General features: G+C 42.4%; 2 protein-coding genes and 1 non-coding gene across 5 annotated transcripts; 1 reads left to right on the top strand and 2 right to left on the bottom strand.

Moving 5' to 3' along the window:
* Positions 1-35: 35 nt before the first annotated feature.
* Positions 36-3,263, bottom strand: cenph (centromere protein H). Of its 2 annotated transcripts, none has more exons than XM_015972527.3 (10): positions 3,030-3,263; positions 2,225-2,397; positions 1,496-1,551; positions 1,368-1,413; positions 1,222-1,290; positions 1,090-1,146; positions 951-1,014; positions 536-587; positions 296-456; positions 36-216 (listed from the first exon to the last, which is right to left on the bottom strand). In XM_015972527.3, the coding sequence occupies exons 2-10, from the start codon at positions 2,344-2,346 to the stop codon at positions 124-126; spliced, it is 720 nt and encodes a 239-aa protein (XP_015828013.3). In that variant the 5' UTR covers positions 2,347-2,397; positions 3,030-3,263; the 3' UTR covers positions 36-123. The 2 variants fall into 2 exon arrangements, with proteins under 2 accessions (XP_015828013.3, XP_015828014.3); XM_015972528.3 differs by lacking the exon at positions 3,030-3,263 and adding an exon at positions 2,896-3,014.
* Positions 3,264-5,391: 2,128 nt separating this feature from the next.
* Positions 5,392-15,804, top strand: LOC107393909 (junction-mediating and -regulatory protein). Of its 2 annotated transcripts, none has more exons than XM_015972529.3 (10): positions 5,392-6,313; positions 8,914-9,087; positions 12,584-12,734; positions 13,321-13,490; positions 13,571-13,736; positions 14,101-14,270; positions 14,372-14,431; positions 14,535-14,630; positions 14,723-15,263; positions 15,342-15,804. In XM_015972529.3, exons 1-10 carry the CDS (start codon positions 5,534-5,536, stop codon positions 15,650-15,652), a joined length of 2,619 nt encoding a protein of 872 aa, XP_015828015.1. In that variant the 5' UTR covers positions 5,392-5,533; the 3' UTR covers positions 15,653-15,804. The 2 variants fall into 2 exon arrangements, with proteins under 2 accessions (XP_015828015.1, XP_015828016.1); XM_015972530.3 differs by having other exon boundaries at positions 14,146-14,270.
* Positions 9,828-9,899, bottom strand: trnaq-cug (transfer RNA glutamine (anticodon CUG)). The gene has a single exon. It is a non-coding gene; the product is annotated as a tRNA-Gln (tRNA).
* Positions 15,805-18,515: the final 2,711 nt, after the last annotated feature.

Raw genomic sequence — 18,515 nt, forward strand, 5'->3', positions numbered from 1 at the left:
TATATTTTTTAGAATAACAGAAAATATCAAACACCTTTTGATAAATGATAATTTTATTTGAATTTCCAACAGTTCTTCACATTTGCACTTTAAAAATAATAAAATTTAAAATGACGTTAGTCTCTAGTCAGGGATAGAAAACTCCTCCAGCGTCATGGCAATCTCTTGAAGTTTGGGGTCATCCAGCCAGTTGACTTTACAGGCTGTGAGAATGCTCTACAGAGGAAAACACACGTTAACACACAAATCTATCCTAAATATCAACTATAATCCTGTGGATTACAGCGTCATTTACCTGAAGGACATTCTGTGTCATTATGGCCATCTTTTTATATTTCTCCAGGTTTGCCTGGCCTTTCTCCAAAGCAGCTTTGTATTTCTCTGAATCTGGGTGCTCCATCTTGGACATTAGGCCTTCCATCTCTTTCATTTTCTCATGCGTTTGACGCTTAATCTCTACACACAAGCAACATATTTGGTTCAAGCAAAAAGATCAGTCTGAGAGCTACAATGAGCAGGATAAGGAAAGACAAACCAAGCCTGTTCTTCTGTGTTTCTGTAATTTCTTCTTGAAGTTTACTCGCCTCCTGTAGAAAAATGAAAGATTTGAACATGAAATTGTTAGTTTGGGTTAAACGTTGCATTCTAAATGTAAACCAGATGTTTCAAGGACATTACATGGAGTAAAGAAAGTTTTCACAAGTCTTGTGAGCCACATGGATTGCTTTGTTTACATCTTCAATAACACGTGTCAACACCTTCAGTGCTTGTTCTAATTGTACTGACATCTATTTAGAAAAGACTCAACCGACTACATCAGTAACCTCAGCTTCAGCCACAAAAAACAACTCAATATCTGTAATTGTGTTTTTAAATGCTGCAACTAAATATTTAGCACATAACAAATAACTCATGCAGCAGCAAAGGCGGCAGAGGGTGAGAAGACTTACGTCCTGAAGTTTTTTTATCCGTGAACACAGAAACATGCAGCGGTCACTCACAAATTTCAGAGATCTGAGATGAAAAGAAATTTCCTTCAGTGACCAGAAATCAGTGAGAAAATGTGAACGGTCGTCAGAACCGACTTACTCTTCCTCTGGGTCGCTCTGGTTCATATTTTCTTCCAAAGCGTGCCACATCTGCATTCTAAAAGACACAAGAGCAATAAACTACATCTTTAAGTAACTCAGCTTCTACATCACACGTCCAGCATTCGCTTACCTGTGCAGCGCCAATGTGCTGTTAAAATGAACCACCTTCGCCTCTTCAAGCTCACTCATGAAGTCTGGTCTGAAACAGTTATTTACTAAAATCAGGAATTGTGACATTGATGGTATTTGCTAAAAGTCTGTATATGAAATACTTACAAGTCTCTTTCTGCTTCGGATGCGCTGCAGGATCTTTTATTTTTGCCTGTAATGATAATATTGATATCAGCTCCTTTTAGAGCTGAGGAAAGCACAATCAAACAAAAATACACGACCTTTGATCATACCTGCGTTGAGCTGTACTTCCATCTCAAAGCACTGATTGGACATCTGCTGTTTTAATCTGAAAGGAAAACAATTACATTTATTTTTTACCACCCAGATATTACAATCAGGTTCATGGCAAACATCCATCCATCTTTTTTCAGTCGCTTATTCAGGGTCGGGTCGCGGGGGCGGCAGCCTAAGCCAAGAGGCCTGGACTTCCCTCTCCCCAGCTCCCCCAGAATCCTAAGGCGTTCCCTGGCCAGCTGAGAGACATAGTCCTTCCAGAGTGTCCTGGGTCTTCCTTTAGGCCTCCTCCTAGTTTGCCGTGCCCGGAAAACTTTATCAAGGAGGCATTTAGGAGGCAACCAGACCAGATGCCTGAGACACCTCAACTGGCTCATCTCAATGTGGAGGAGCAGCGGATCTACTCCAAGCCCCTCCCAGATGACCGAGCTTCTCACCCTATCTCTAAGGGAGAACCCACCCTGGGAAGAAAACTAATTTTGGCTGCTTGTGACCGGTAAATCGAGAGCTTTGCCTTCAGGCTCAGCTCTCTCTTCACCAGGACAGATGTGTACAATGCCCGCATCACTGCAGACACAGCACCAATCCACCGTCGATCTCACGCTCCACTTTTCTCTCACTCATAACCAAGACCCAGAGATACTTAAACTCCTCTACTTGAGGCGGGACCTCATTCCTGACCTCACTCACAGTAAACACAACTTAGTAAAAATAAAGAGGTGAACCTCAGCATGTCTGTGGGTGAAGTCTCCTTCAGTGTGGTGGAGCTCCCAGGATCTGCATCATCACTTAGAGCTACGGTCTCCACCATCCGATTTACAATCGCCAAGCCTTCTGATGCATCCATGTGTGAAAGGACAAATCGATACCAAACTCTGGGGTGTTTAGGTGACAAAACCTGCAAGTAAGCCAAATTCCAACTCAGAACCAAAGTCCAAGAAACAAACAAAAAAAAAAGATTCATAACAATCATTTAAAATGAGGTTGAAACAGAAATGTCTCAAACTTATGAATAAACATGGTTGTAATAATTTGGAAGTTTTTGATTCTGGAATCGCACTCATTGTTTATTCAGAATAAAAAATGCATTTGGACAATTGCAGTGTTAAGAGAAAAATCAAATAAGTCTCCGACAAATAAGAAATGAAAATATGTCACCTCTAAAAGACCAGAATTGGTGCACGACTAACACACACACACTGCATTGAAATGAAGCAACAACAATACAAAATAAAAGCACTGCAAGCATCCAGAAGTAAAAGTGCAGAAAATATTAATAGAAATGAAACAAAATAAATGACACAAGCTCATGTGGTAAAATAGCGTGGAATTATTAATGCTTGATGGACACACTAAAACAACTTAATGTCCCATTTCTAGACGTGTCCTGTCAAACCTGAGCTGAAGCGTTGGTACGGGTTAAAGACGGCCCAAACCATCAGAAACCTAAATTATCAGGTTATTCTCTACGACCATCTGCACAGTAGTTAGCTCCTGGGATGGAAAAAACAAAAACAAAAAACATCGTACCTGAATAAAACAAGTTAAAATGTCACATGAACACAAAGCTGCGTCCCGGCTATTGTCCTCTCAAACTAACGCTACTCTTACGAGTTTGTAATACTGCTACACAAGCTACTTAAACGACTCAGTAAAACGTATCAAAACCTTCGCTGGCTGCATTAAACGCCATTATTTACGAGTTAACAACAGCGATAATGTCAATTTCCTCTCGGTATGTGGGTCGCTGCCCTAGCTGTTTACACTACGTTCTTTGAAGTTCGTCGGACATAGTTATACACAGTAATGTAATCTTGGTAATAATTTATTTATGAAATTGACAAAGCATGTCCGCCACATGTTTCACTTCTGTTGTATATTCAAAACATCGTGCATGTCATTAGAAACACAAATATATACTTATTTTGATGTTTTATTTTCTTGTTGACAATGGGAAGTTCTGAATTCCAAGTGTTTCTTGAATGTATCTTAAATGTTCAAAATCCCGCCAGGAAGTGACGCATATTTTCTAAAGTTATCTAAAAGGCGAACGCGCCCTCTACTGGGCAAAACCACGGACATCTTCGACATGAAATACGTAAACGCCCAGTGTCGCCGCCATATTGGATGGGTATCTTCACTTTCCTTGCCCGTTTTTGTGCAGCCTACGGCTACAATGACCGGTGTACTATTGAACTGAGTGACTTTTCTAGCCTTATGGGATTTTATATTTAACTGAATTTAATTTATATGCATTATGTTTAATTACATTTATATTTTAATTATCATGTCATACATTGTGTCTTGTTTTGTAAAAAAAAAAAAAAAAAAAACGTATATATGTCTGTGACAGACATAATCTGTCCATAAACGTCATCATTATTATACGGTGTGTGTGTGAGTTATATTAATTTTAGAAGATGGTCTAAGTAGGGGTTGTGTGTGGGCATCACAACATGCCAAAGGTGTTCCTAATGATAACTATCAATTGCAGATATCAATCTAGTCGTTCTGGGCCATGTGGTACAGGTCATAAATCCTAAAATAGTCACAGTGAAAGTAGGGATATTTGTTTTTGTAATTATTTTCAAAAATGTGGCCAACTTTGTTAATTTATGAGAGGACAGAAGTTCACAGTGTATTTCCTTTATCCTTTATGAATTATCTCCAATAGTATTGTCTAAAATAAATAAAAGGGCCAAGAAAAAGTTTATAAATACATAATAATCTGTAATCAGTGTCTCAAGAATTTGTCTTCATCAATATTTAAATGTGTCTGATGAACAGATTCTTAGAAACCAACAGCTCAATCTGCTTTTTTATATAGTCTAATTAAATAGTTATTGACATCTGTGACATTTCTTGAAGACCAACGTTTCTTGTCTAAGTAGCTTTGCAGCAGTGTGACTGACATCTTTGGCATGGGCAGGTCTACAAGCAGTGTCCACTATTTTGGATAGCAAAACAAGGTTATAGCTAATATGTTCTATCTGCAGAGATTTCCTCACGTCAGAAACTTTGGCCATGCAGATGGCTTTCCTGTCACATAATTGGCTTCAGAATTCTCAATGATTTTTATATTAAGGATTTTTTTATTTACTGGTAGCAAAATAACAAAAGAAGGCTAAGAGTGAAAGAAACAACAATAAACCAACTCAATGAATATCAATATAACAATGCTTCTAAATATGAATACACGTTTTAAACTTTAACTTTGCTTTTTGTTCTTTGTATGTGTAGTTAAGTAAAATTACTAATAAATTAAATCAAATGTAGTTCCACTAGTATAATTAAATATGGACTTTATTCATAAACCATTGAACGTCAGCACGTTCTACGTGCTCTGCGAGTTTCGATTCTAAGGCCGCGTTCAATTACGATCACTATAGACCAAGGCGTCAATGCTGATTGATGTATTTTCCCTCGTAATATCAACATAGCCCTTATACCAGTCTAAAAATGTATTTTAATACTGCAGGTTTATGCTTGAACAAATGACTGAACCGAAACTAAGAGGAATTTAGTCAATTCGTCATCAAGCAACTTTTATAAGTTTCCGACATTTCTTGCAGCACTTGAATGCATCATTTTGCGACTGGTCTTGTTGGATAAATAATGAGGAGGAAGGATGTGAGCAGCTGAAACGATGCTAACCCTAAAACAACGCAGTTAGACAGATTCCCCACTTATGCGTGTCTTTGTTGTCCTTTATTTAAACGATGTACGCTGCAGTTTTAGCTTCCCGGAGACACGCTGCGATAACAAGGAGGGAGGGTCTGGAGCCGAGACACCTAGAATAACGGGGTACCAACGGTCGGGCTGGTAAACACACGGTCGGATGTACGAAAGCTAAAAACAAAGCTAGCGGCTACAGGAGACTGGGACAGACGGTAGACAGCTGGGAGCAGGTGGGCCAGAGATGGGACATAACACCTCTCTGCTTCAGATTAATCCGCTTCAGCAGTGTCCTCGGTTTGTTTGTAAGGCTGTAATGAGGTCTGTGTAAGTGCGCTGCATCAGTAGATAGCCTGTTTATGTTCCATCACTCTGCAGACATGTCCTTCACCATGGAGGACAGCTTGGAGTCGGGATGGGTCGCTGTTCGACCGAATGCGTTTGAGGAAAAGGAAAAGCACAAATTTGTTTTTATTGTCGCCTGGAATGAAGTTGAGGGAAAATTTGCCATTACGTGTCACGACAGGACGGTTCAGAGGAGAAGCTTTGGCAGGGATCCTCTGGCGGAGCTGAGCCTGGACGATGGGGACAAGGCAAAACTGTCTGAAGGTACCCGCAGGGATAAAGTGTCCCGGAGTTCAAGCAAAGCAGCCAGCGATGCAACACCGAAAAGTCCAGTCAGAACTCAGACAGCTGGTCCTGATGCAGAGGTGTTAGAAGAGGACAAGCTGTCCCCCTCTCTGGACAGCTTGGACCTGCAGGAGCTGAACAACCTAAGCAGAGAAGGCTGTAGTTGGGCTGGACTTTTCTCCTTCCAGGACTTTCGGGCGATCCACCAGCAGCTGTGCTCGGTGAACTCGGCCCTGGAGCCCTTCCTCCCGGTGTTTCCGGAGGAACCGGCCGGGATGTGGACGGTTCTGTTCGGTCCGGCGGAAGTGCCGGAAACAGAAATGGACCAGCTGTGCCACAGCTTACAGGTGTACCTCGGTCACGCGCTTGACACCTGCGGATGGAAGATCCTGTCGCAGGTTCTGTTTACCGAGAAGGACGACCCGGATGAGTACTACGAGAGCTTGAGTGAGCTGAGGCAGTCCGGGTATGAGGAGGCGCTCAGCCGTGCAAGCAGACACCTGCAGGAGGTGAGTTTGGTCCTCCAGCCCCTGATGGGACCTATAAGCTGTGTGCAGAACATGCTGCAGGACTGGGAAAGGATTGTAATTTCAGACTCACTAATCACAATTTATACAAAAGGTAAACAAGTCATGTCCTTACAAAAGACACCATCCCTGCTGAAAAAACAGCACTTGTAGTGTTTTGGCTGCTGGTATGCTGGTTCAGCATGCGATGCTGGTGATTGGATTCTCCAGCAAACAAGCACCACATGCTGGTCTCTGCTGCTTTTTTCAGAGGGCTGAACACTGAGTCCACCTCAATCATTAAGTTTGGATAATTAAAACACTCCTACGTTTACATCAGTGTTCCAAACAAATAATAAAAGCAAACTTTGAATAAGAAGTACAACAGGAAACAAGCATCATGCAGCCAGTGACATCTTTAAACCTGCAGCCTGGTGCTTGGGAGGAATCTGGCTGGCGAAAAGACCAGATTTAATAAAAAAATGGCTGCACCTGTAAAGCATATCCTCTTTAGAGAGTTGTGCTCATGGCATGATGACTGTTGTCTGCTGCTTACTCAGCTGAGAGTCAGGTGTACACACACACACATACACCCCCACACACATGCACAAAGTGCAATCCAAGCTCATTGAAATGTGTTCGTTTCTGTTTTTGGACCTTTGGATGCCACAACTTTTTTTCTGATGGCAGTGTTTAATTGCAGATATTCATATTATGATCACCATGGTAACCAGCAGAAAAAAAGCCACTCACAGGTGAAGTGCGTAATATTTTAAACTCTCTTCTTAAATCTGCTTTCTGTTAAGAGGCTTTAGGTGCTGCTGACTCCTGAAGCTCCAACTTCTCCAGTTCAGATTCTGCTGAAACCTCTGCAGGCTCAGCTGGAATGAACCAGATCCACAGAGACACCACTTTCTGAAGGAGGCGTGCTGCCAACGTGCAGGAGCTTATGGAAACCTCAGCGTGTAAAAATACAGTTAGAAAAGATTCAAAGTAGGATATCATGAAGGAAAAGCCTCTCTAACCGATTAGCAGGAGCTGAAGTTAATCACAAACAGAATTATGTGTTGCAAAGAGTTTATTTATTAATCTGCATTTCAAAAATAAGATCACACTAATGACAATTTTTTGTTTGTATATAACATAATTAAAGCCCAGCACCGAATCAAGATGACGTGTGTTTGACACAGACTGGCTAACGGAGCGCAGCTCCCAGACAACACACACACTGCGGGCCTGCTAGTGTTACACTGCTGCAGCAGCTGCTGGTGATTGATTAGCTGCTTTTAATATAAACATACATTATATTTATGCACACTGGCTCTCACACGGTCTGACTGATCAATGGAGGAGGATTAATGCATCCTTGACTCATGGAGCCAGAAGAGTACAAAAAGTCCTCTGAGAGATTAAGTGACAGAGATTTATTGTGCAGGTATTTACTAGCATGACAACATTACCCTCTGGCTTCCCGGGTATACATTTCCTGCTTTTTCAAAGAAAGCGATCTCATTTCAGATGCTGCACAACTTTGATCATACGTTCACTAATGTTGTACGAATTCTTTTCCTAAGGCGTTTCCTCTCTGATCCCTTCATGCCAGTCGACAAAGAGGCATAAACAAATAACCCACACGTCAGACCCACACCGGACCGGCAGCAGTCAGGATAGAAAGAAAGCCAGACGCAGGAAGGTTTCCTTCACTTCCCTTCCTGTGCAGAAATCAAGCAGCAGATAAATCTGTCTGTTTGGATTCATTTGCTGCAGTTTTCCTATTAACCCTTTGATGCATAATGGTCACTACAGTGGACAGGTATTCAAAATTAGTATTTATTTATTTTTGCTATTATTTTGCTATGCTAGCCCCTCCATTTGGACTTCAGTAAGTCAAGCCAACATATTTCATGTTCAGAACGCACGCTGTCCACTGAGGTGGACATGTAATAAATTATTTGTAAATTTTAAAAATTTACTAAAAATATTTGTTGAAATTTGTTTCATTCACACCTAAAGATGAATAAAAAAATGTTACAAAAATCATGGTTGAAGATTTCATAATTCATGCATCAAAGGGTTAATGGCTCTCAGATTGAGATTTCAGGTTTGCTTTAAGGTTTGTTTATTCTCATGATGGAGGTGATGTTCCTCAGCCCTTCCATCACAGCCGAGGCGGCTCTGTCTCATATGACGCTGCTCAGTGAAACCCTGAGAGGTGGTGGTGGAGTTCCACACTAAAGCACTGGGTTATTGATCCTCTCACTCCATTTGGGGGCTTAGTTAATAGCTATTTTAGTGTTTGCTGGTTGCCAGCAGGGCAGCTCAGGCGAACAAAATTGTACGTATTGATCATATTCCCAGCAGCAGATGTGACTTTGCGCACTAAAACAATGAACTTTTCATTAAAAGACTTCTAATATTTAAAGATTCACAAAGCGTCCTCATAAGTCTTTACTCTGGGTTCTCTGTCTCTAGGGGATTACTGTGTTTTTTCCACTTCTGTTGCTATAATCAACACATTTGAATTGAGATTTAAACAGCTTTTTGAAATTTGGCTAATAAGAGGAATTTTTTCATAAGTTGAAAAGAACAATATGTGCTTGCAGCTGCTGGAGAAGCACCGATCCACGGACAGCATGGTGGAGCTGTTGGAGCTGTATGAGGAGGAGGACCAGGCCTACGGCGGCGTGCTGGAAGCCTCCACACAGCTGCACCAGTACCTGCTGCAGCCCTTCAGAGACATGAGGGAGCTCGCCATGCTGCGCAGACAGCAGATAAAGGTACAAACACATGTTTTATACAGAAATAACAAAGGAACTAAGACTAAAAGCTCCTATTTTTATAGTTTTCTTTATGTAGAAGGGTCATAAAACACAATGAGTCAGTCACGTGAAATTCTCATGTCCTAAAATAGAGCAGTTTCACGTCTGTTAACGAGGAAGAGGGATAAATGGTGGAAAGGCTTTGTTCAGTCACTGCAGCACTGATGGTATATTTAGCCCCCTGACTCACACGCAGCACATCGGTAGGGCCTCAAGAGTTATTTCACGACCTTAAAATCTCAAGGTGTCGCACAAGCTTTGTCCCAGATACTTTTTTAAGGCTTTGGAGCGTCTGGAATACTAAACATGACGTAGCAGGTTGGATTTGAGTGACGTCCTGTCTCCGGTTTCCCCGTGTAGTCTCATGATTTTGGGTGTGATCCTATGGGTGACGCTGCAGTCTTGTTTAGGTGTTGCTTTAATTCAGTTCTTTAGTGAAGAGTCAGATGTGGATGTTGTTGGAGCCCAAAGCAAGAGGCTTTTATCAGATTGGACATGTCTGCAGCGCGTCACGGTTGTTAGTCGCCTGTGTGTGTTTGCTTTGCTCTCCACAATCACTTCCTCACAACTCGGTTATTTTTTCCTTCCTGTCTCGGTCGCTGCGCTCCGTGGTTTTCATTCACTTCAGTGTGTTAATTTTCTCGCTGAAACATCAGAAAGTGGAGCTCTGACAGGGCAGTTTAGAAAAAAGAATACTCAGGTCCCACCGAGATTTGAACTCGGATCGCTGGATTCAGAGTCCAGAGTGCTAACCATTACACCATGGAACCTCCTAGTGATGTGGGGGGAGGGCGTAGCTCTGAGGGTATTAATGACATGCAGTGGCGGCCTCAGCCATGTGCTGGACTCTTTCCTTTTGTTGCTCTCTTGGGTTTCAGATGAATGCACAAACATAAATAAACACCTGAGCTGAGCAGATGTTTTGTTTTAAATATTAGTGTAATGTTTAAAAATATATATCTTTTAATCTAATAAAATCTAATTCTGTCACATTAAACAAAGCAAAAAGTGGTCATTTTGCAGACGTCGTAGATCGGTTTAATCGTGTAATCCCTGCATGTAGTCTCAATTCAAACACACGCAGTGTGTGTCTACAGTCGAAGATAACAAAACAAAATAGTTTTCACTGAATCGTAACTCAGAAATCAAAGCTTTGCTTCAGAAATCCTCGCTATACAAGAAACTAGGTAACTTTTTCAGGCAAAACAAACAAGATGCTTGAGCCGGATTTCTGCTGAACATCCATAATCCAAACAGCAGCTGGACATACTTGTTATAAATGTCCAGCAGATTATCTGAAAGGAGAAAAGTTGCATTTGATTGATAAACAATCACAGATTTCAAACTTACACCAAATACAGAAAGATTAAACTTAATCCTGATGCACCACTATTTTACGTAGCGGATGTTGATCAGGTGCTAATAAAGCATTGAGGCAATAATAAAAAGTAAAACCGAAAATAAATGTCAATAAAATATCTAACTCATTCTTTTCCTGGTGTCACATCTTCATTAGTTCACTTTTTAATACATGTCTGGTGCTACGAAGGCTACATTAGATGCCATTTAAAATCTTTTTGAGGGATATTAACATTATTTGGTTTTATCCTCAGTCTTTTTCCCTTTAACCTCCACAGCAAGGAACAAAAGCAATAAAAAAAGCCTTTTGCATTATTTATTAATTTGGAGAAACAAGAGTTATAAAATGTTAATTACAACAATAAAATAAATAAGAATTTTTAGCTAGAAACACTACAAAAATGTAATGTGGTTAATGTTTTATTCCAACATCTGCATAATCTTAATATTATTTCTAGTTTAGCTGTTTTTGTTCTGTTTCATGCTTAAAACAGATACAGAAACCAAATTATGATTGACCTTTTATGGGTTTTAATTCGTCTACTTCTTTGTTAAATGTATTCACACTCTGATGGAAATCACACTTTTATTAGCACTCCACTATAAATAATCCCAAAGTGTGCGTATGTTTAAGACATGACCTAAACATTGTTTTTAAGTGTTATTTGTCACAGATTTTAAAGGGGTCATAGCATGGAAAATCCACTTTTTGAAGCTCCTTACCATGTGATATTGTTTTTCATCATGAGAAAAAACCCAAACCCATTTTTGGCTGCATTCATGGATTTTCTTGTTTCAGCTGCAAATTTGGAGTTTTACTTTGAAAATCCTGTAAAGCGTCAGTGGAAACTGCTTCTCGTCATCAGGCCCTGCTCCTCACCTGGAAGCCAGTCTCTGGTCTGAAACCTGTCTCCCCCATGGTCTCCCCTGGGCATTACAGGATGTGTGGCTTAGGCGGCTGGTGTCATGCAGCAGACTTGGTCGTGCGATGGTTAGTGTTAGGGCTGTCATGTGCAGGTTCTCTTCCCGGTCCGAGCAGTAGCTGTTTTCTTCTTTTTTAGCTATGCTAGCCAGTATTACGTTTTCAGTCCTTTATTGGTAAACTGCTTACAAAGGAAGGACTAATCTGTTTTTTTTTTTACTTTCTTTAGCCAGTGTGAGTCCATGTGAGATGAGCAGAGTAAATCAGCTGAAATGACCAAATTCAAAGATCTTTAAAGACACAAAATATTTTGCAGAAAATAATAAATAAAGCTAAAATATAAAAACATGAAATCTGCTTCAGCTGGCTAAATAAATGACTGCCACCACCTCCGGGAGTTGAACCCACAGGCCACATGGCAAAACTAAGGAAGCAAGCAGATGCCTGTAGGACTATCGTAACCAATGAAGGAAATTCTGTTGTAGGCACATTAGTTGGCGTGGGCGGAGCTTCAATGAAACGAAGCGTTTTATTTCCACGTATAAATTCAAGCTGAAGAAAATAATTCGTATTTAAGATAAATGACATCTCAATAATGTCTACGGTGATATTTTCATGTTCTGCGCCTACCGTTGCTCTCAAATGTTTAAAATAGCATGATTATGGAACCTTTAGTATCTTTCCGGAGTATTTCTCCTGTCTGATGGCACCATCTAGTGGCTGAAAAGCATATCACACAAACAGTTTCTCCTTCCCTTTTTTAAGGTGGCAACTTCACGTTTCTAGTTTATTTATGTCCTTCTGTAGCTGACAAACAGAGCTAAAACACGTTGTATTATTCCCATCTCATGTTGTGTTTTAATATATTTATATTTTAGAGACTTACTTGTCCGTGAAATGTTCATCAACACTACATCAGCCGAGGTATTCCTTCAATTTGAAGCATGTAAGCGGTAGTCTACGCTATTGGTTAATTCTGGTCGGCACTCAGCTTCCTATTGCACGGAGCTCTGCGGGGCAGGGATACATGATGAGACGATCACTTTCACGGATTTCTGAAAAATCACACATGATTTTTGAAAGGGGAAAACTCCGGAAAGATACTTTAATTAATTGACTCTGTCATGGAGGTTACGTGTGTTTTGCTGACGATGACGTCCATCCTCTCTTCAGATTTCTTTAGAGAACGACTATTTGGGCCCGAGGCGGGTTGAAGCTTTGAAACGGGAGGATTCTGACTGGCAGAAGAAAGCTCAAGAGGCCGTCGTCAACATCCAAGAGTTTACTGTAAAATACTTTGAGATCACGGCCAGAGCCCAGAAAGGTACTTTGTGCCAACTTCTGCCGATGCCGAGTCGATAAAGCAGCAGCTGAATGATTCTGTTGAATCACACACACACACACACACACACACACACACACACACACACACACACACACACACACACACACACACACACACACACACACACACACACACACACACACACACACACACACACACACACACACACACACTGGTGTAGTAATATTGGTTCTCTATCGACCTGTGTGTGGTTTTCAATCCCAGGGCTAATGTATTAATGAGACAGAACAGACAGTCATGCTCTGAATGAACAGTGACAGGAGGAATCAAGGACAACCTATTGATTCCTCAGTTCTGCCTGCAGACTCAGTTTGTGAGGTTGCTCTTGAACGTGTCCTTGTTTATCACACATCTTACCCATGAACTCAAGTTTTATTTAAGTCTTTTTCTATTAAATACGATGTAAACTTGGGTTTTAAGCTGTTGTCTGTGATGGAAATAGTTGTAATGACCAAACATGGCCAGTAGGTGTCTCTGTTTTGTTTCAGTGAGTAAATGCAGCAACATTCCCACTCATTGAGCATGCATTGGTTTTTGTGTTTAGGTGTGTATGAGCGTATGAAAGTGGACCAGAGAAAGTTTGGGAAGTCTTCGTGGACGGCAGCGGTGGAGCGGATGGAACGACTGCGCTTTTCGGTTGCCAAGGAAACCCTGCAGCTTCAGAGAGCCAGGGAGCTCAGCCTGGAGCAGAGGAAACACACTCTTAGAAAGGAGGTGCGGTGCACTTGACATCGTATCAGGCGTGATTTAGCACTTTGTGTTGTCTCCCTGCTGAGCTGTGATTCCCCCTTCAGATGCAGAGTCTGTGCAGCAGAGAGGACGCGATGGCCCTCCTGGACCACATGGAGACTCAGTACTACGAGCTCCAGCTGCAGCTGTATGACATCCAGGCGGAGATACTTCAGTGTGAGGAGTTACTCCTCACCGCTCAACTAGACAGCATTCGTAGACAGATGACGGGTATTTACAAAATTATGGGTTATTATTTGTCGTTTGCTAACGTGCTTCAAAGAAACAGTAACAATTCATTAGATTTAGCTTTTCTTTCATAATTTTTCTGTTTTTGAACAAAAACTTACACAAAAATGTATTTTATCATGACACTTTTGACTCTTATTATGCACATTTGGTTAAATATTGCATCTTACCATTGCATAAGGTTTGAACACTCGTGAAAATATTCTATTTCTGTGTTTTATTTTCACGAAATTCACCAAACAATCCACAAATGAGGAATCAGAAACACAAATTAATGTAGAAAATTATTCTAGACAACTCTTTTGTGTCCCAAAGTGTCTGTTTGTTTACGTATTTGTGCTTTCAGAGCGTCAGGATGAGGTTGTGTACTATGATACCTTTGAAAGTGCAGATGATATAACAGAAGATGACGCAGCAGAGAGAGAGGAGCTGCACAGACTCCAGGCCAGCGCCCGACAGCTTGAGGCACGAAGGGGGCGCATCACTGCCAAGCGCTCCTATCTATGTAACAAAAGGGTGTGTGTCCAATTCACACTCTCATTTTTCTTCTTCAGTCATATCTTGGAGTCCACTGTAATTGTTAAACATCATTTTTTTTCCTGTGTTTGTTTCTTTAGGAGATCTGTGTAGCCAGCCACACACAGAAACAACAGAGGCGTCAAAGCATCCATAAGGAGGTTAAATGCTTTTTTTTTTTGTTCTTTTCTGTTACATGTTATATAAAAAGTTACTAGAAGTTCTTTTTTCTTGTTTACATGTTAAACATTTTTGAATCTCTAGCTGAAAAACGAAGAGGAAGAAGATGAGGAAATGAAGAACAACAGAGTGAGCCAGGAGAGACAGAGGACTCTGGACAGGCTGCGCACTTTCAAACTGGTGTGTACCTCCGGTCTAATAGAAGTGTGTGATCTTATTTTGTGGTTCTCATTGCGATCACCTCCTGTTTGTCTCTGTGTGTCTCCGTCCAGCGGTATCCGGGTCAGGTGATTCTGAAGTCCACTCGTCTTCGTTCGTCTCACACCAGGAGAAAGGAGCGCGTCAGGAGCATGGACATCAGCTGCGTGAGTGAGAGGGAGGAGTGTGTGGACTCGGTCAGTGTCCAGACTCAGGATCAGCTGCCATGTCTCAGTACCAGCGTTCAGACAGACCCTAGCGCCACGCTCACCACTCAGCCCGTCGCAACGCTCACAGCCACAGCTCCTCCTCTGCCTGTGCCCAGTCTTGCTGACTCCTCCTGCTCTCCCTGCTCCTTCTCCTCCCTGCTGGCATCCCCCATCTCTCCTCCACCACCGCCTCCCCCTCCACCCCCACCACCAACAAAGGATGAGTCGTTTCCTTTCGGGAGCACGGGTCAGTCGGATCAAAGAGCTGAGGGGAAGAGTGCAGAGGAGGAGCTGATGTTCTCCCCTCTTGGCCCGTTCATCCCTCGGTTCTTTGACAGCAGCCAGCTGGTGAGCGCACGGAAAAAGCTGAGGAAAACTCCCGAGTATGACTCCCACAACAGAAGAGGTACTAGTTCTTGACTGGAGTCTTCATAATAACAACCTTTAAGTGCACTCATGATCTGTTTCCTACTTCCTGTCACAGTGAGCTCTCCCATGGACGAGGTGCTGGCCTCTCTGAAGAGAGGAAGCTTCCATCTGCGGAAGGTCGATCAGCGATCCCTGCCTCCCACCAAGGATGATGACGACGACCCCAACAGCATCCTGGCTCAGATTCGCAAGGGGGTCAAACTTAGACGGGTTTCTTGTAAGAACATGAGAGAGCAGAAAGAGCTCCCTGCGTACACCGACCCGCTGACGAGGAGCATCCACGAGGCGCTGCGTCGCATCAAGGAGGCCTCGCCGGAGTCGGACTCAGATGATGATGGGCTGGCAGGTCCAGACTGGGAAAGCTAGGGCTCATCATAACACACACACACACACACACACACGCACGCACGCACGCACGCACGCACGCACGCACGCACAAGCACACACGCACAAGCACACACGCACAAGCACACACACACACACACAAGCACACACACACACACACACACTGGAATGTGTAATGGAGCCAACACCAGACCAGAGGTTTATGATCAACTTGTCACTGTCATAAAGCATATGGTCTTATTTATTTATGATGTACGTCGCTGTGTTTCCATTTCTGTAATCAAATGTATGGAGGCCATGTTTATTTTTGTTTCCTATCGGCCGCACCGTTAAACGTCTGCACTTAGCATTTTTATCACCGACGCACCGGCACTCGGCTAAAACGACACAGATGTACGGGAATTTATCAGAGCTGAGGATTTCAAACACGAAACCAAGGCTGCAGCAAAAATATGTTGCTGGTGTGATGGGTAATCTGGGGGTTTATGGGAGATTTAAAAATGAAGAGCAGATTAATCAGAGATTCAGACTGGGATTACTGGATTTACTGTCCAGACTGTAGACCGTTAAACCATCAAACATCATCCCACCACCAGTTCATCCGAGCCACATTCCAGTGATCCTTTCTTGTGTCTCCTGGGTGAATCAGACCCCGTAAGGCCCTCTGCTCATCTTCATCAGACAGATTTCTTTGAATACTTAATGATGCAAGGCTTCTTCCCCTCCCCCCACTCCTGTCCTTCAGCATCCCTGACTCCCAGCCCCAGTCTAGGTAAAGGAACCACCATGTTTTATGGTCCTCAGCAGAGCTGGAAGAACTTGTCACGTTTCATCTAGGTCTAGTAGGAGGTTAGACTCTCTTGCCTTCTTATTCATCTCTTGCAGCAGCACACAGATGGAGGTCTGTTACTCACAGTGACGGAGGTGAAAAAACACCAAACTCACAACCAATATGTGCAGAGGAGTCCTCTCACAGAGGAGATAATTAGTTCACTGGTAATTCTCAGCACTTTTCCCACAACATTTCTAGTTCACTAGTTGGCTGTTTTAATCCGTAGTGAGACGGCGGTGAGCGTGAAAACACAGAGCAGATTGTGGAGAAGGAGCTAAACGAGATTACAGTGATAACGAGCAGTGTGGGAATTCATGAAGAAAGATGTTTCATGAATGAATCTCAGCATTGTGCTCTTGCATTTAACTGCTTTGGTTTTAGTTTAGTGCTTTTTCTCCTGTGAGTTTAGGGAGAAACAGAAGCACATTAACAAAAGCACTGAGGATATTGTTGCAGCATGTTTGTACCAGAAGACCTTTTTGTTGCTGTCACCTATCTGTAGGAAGGCACGGGAACAGCTGTGGTATTTATGAGCGGGAAAGCTCAATACTTTAGATATTTTTGTTTTCTCTCGGCGTAAACCAGCTCTGGTACTGGAACGTCTGAGTGTCATCACAATGTTCTTCCATGGCACGCTGATCATGTAGCATGAGATTACAATCTTACCTCTGCCCGCCTCTAGTCCAGCTTTACTCAACAGTCTTCCCAAAAAGATGTCGGTTTTCGTGGTTCCGTTGCTCAGAAGCTCCAGAGAAAGGAGGCAACACCATTCCTGACTCTTGTCATGGGTTTGATACCTACCTTTGCAGGCTGTACATTTGCATCCATTTGCTTTTGTTTATATATGATTTCTTACTTTCTGCCTAATTGTTTTGTGATGTTTTTTTCTTTGGAACGTTTTCTGCACACGCGTGTTATCCCCACAGGCTGACTATATTACAGCTTATCTACATACCAATGGATCCTTTGAGACGCTGTGCAATTTGACATAAGACAATACAAGAAAAGGGCATGGAGAAAAGTAAAAATCATAGCTGAAGATTAGATTGGTCACCTAAATGAATGAATTTAGCAATCTTTGCAAGTGTTTTTTACACCACAGTGTGTTCCAGAAGCACCTTATTTCTGCCTTGTGTCCTTGTGTCTTTTTCTTTATTCTGATTTTTTTTATTTACAACATTTCCTTTGGATTGGAATAAAATCATTAAAGCAGAAGAGATTGTTGAATTATTTCCTTATCCATCCATTTATTTTATTTATCCGGGGGTCGGGTCGCATGGAAACCAGCCTAAGCAGAGAGGCCTAGATTTCCCTCTCTCCAGACACTTGGGCCAGCTCCTTTGGGGCAATCCCAAGGTGTTCCCAGGCTGCACGAGAAACATAGTCCCACCTTTGTGTTCTGGGTCTTCCCTTAAGTCTCCTCTCGATTGGACGTGCCCAGAAAACCTCACCAGGGAGGCGTCCAGGAAGCACCCTAAGCAAATGCCCTAGCTCCTCAGCTGGCTGCTCTTGATGTGGAGCAGCAGCGGGTCTACTCCGAGCCCCTCCTGGATGACGGCTTCTCACCCTATCACTAGGGAAGATCCCAGCCACCCTGCGGAGAAAACTCATTTGACCCTTTGAATCTGCGATCTCATTCTTTCGATCACTACCCAAAGCTCGTGACCATATACTGTATGAGGGTAGGAATAGATTGACCAGTACATCGAGAGCTTTGCCTTTCAGCTCAGCTCTCTCTTCACTACAACAGACCGGTACAACGCCCACATCATTTCAGATGCAGCAGCAATCTGCTCATCGATCTACCACTCCATCTTAACAAGACCCCGAGATACTTAGACTCCTCCACTGACCTGGAGATGCACTCTATGCTTTTCTGACTCAAGACCATGGCCTCAGATTTGGAGGAGCTGATTCTCATCCTGGCAGCTATTATTGTTATAAAAAATTCATTATTAAAACACAAAATGTTTAGGTTTGTACCTGAATTCATCACAAAAAGACAAATCTCACCAGTCTACAAACACAGTTAGCCTGAGGTACCTCTTTAAT

The sequence above is a fragment of the Nothobranchius furzeri genome, chromosome 17, assembly GCF_043380555.1.
Source record: "Nothobranchius furzeri strain GRZ-AD chromosome 17, NfurGRZ-RIMD1, whole genome shotgun sequence".
Classification (NCBI taxonomy): Eukaryota; Metazoa; Chordata; class Actinopteri; order Cyprinodontiformes; family Nothobranchiidae; genus Nothobranchius; species Nothobranchius furzeri.

Coding starts and splice junctions, on each gene's coding strand:
- cenph (XM_015972527.3), bottom strand. CDS start 2,346: ATGGATGCATCAGAAGGCTTGGCGATTGTAAATCGGATGGTGGAGACC. Junction 1,147..1,221: donor AGCACATTGGCGCTGCACAG/GTAAGCGAATGC, acceptor TGTGTCTTTTAG/AATGCAGATGTGGCACGCTT. Junction 457..535: donor AACACAGAAGAACAGGCTTG/GTTTGTCTTTCC, acceptor GCTTGTGTGTAG/AGATTAAGCGTCAAACGCAT.
- LOC107393909 (XM_015972529.3), top strand. CDS start 5,534: ATGTTCCATCACTCTGCAGACATGTCCTTCACCATGGAGGACAGCTTG. Junction 13,737..14,100: donor CATTCGTAGACAGATGACGG/GTATTTACAAAA, acceptor TTGTGCTTTCAG/AGCGTCAGGATGAGGTTGTG. Junction 14,432..14,534: donor GTCAAAGCATCCATAAGGAG/GTTAAATGCTTT, acceptor TTGAATCTCTAG/CTGAAAAACGAAGAGGAAGA.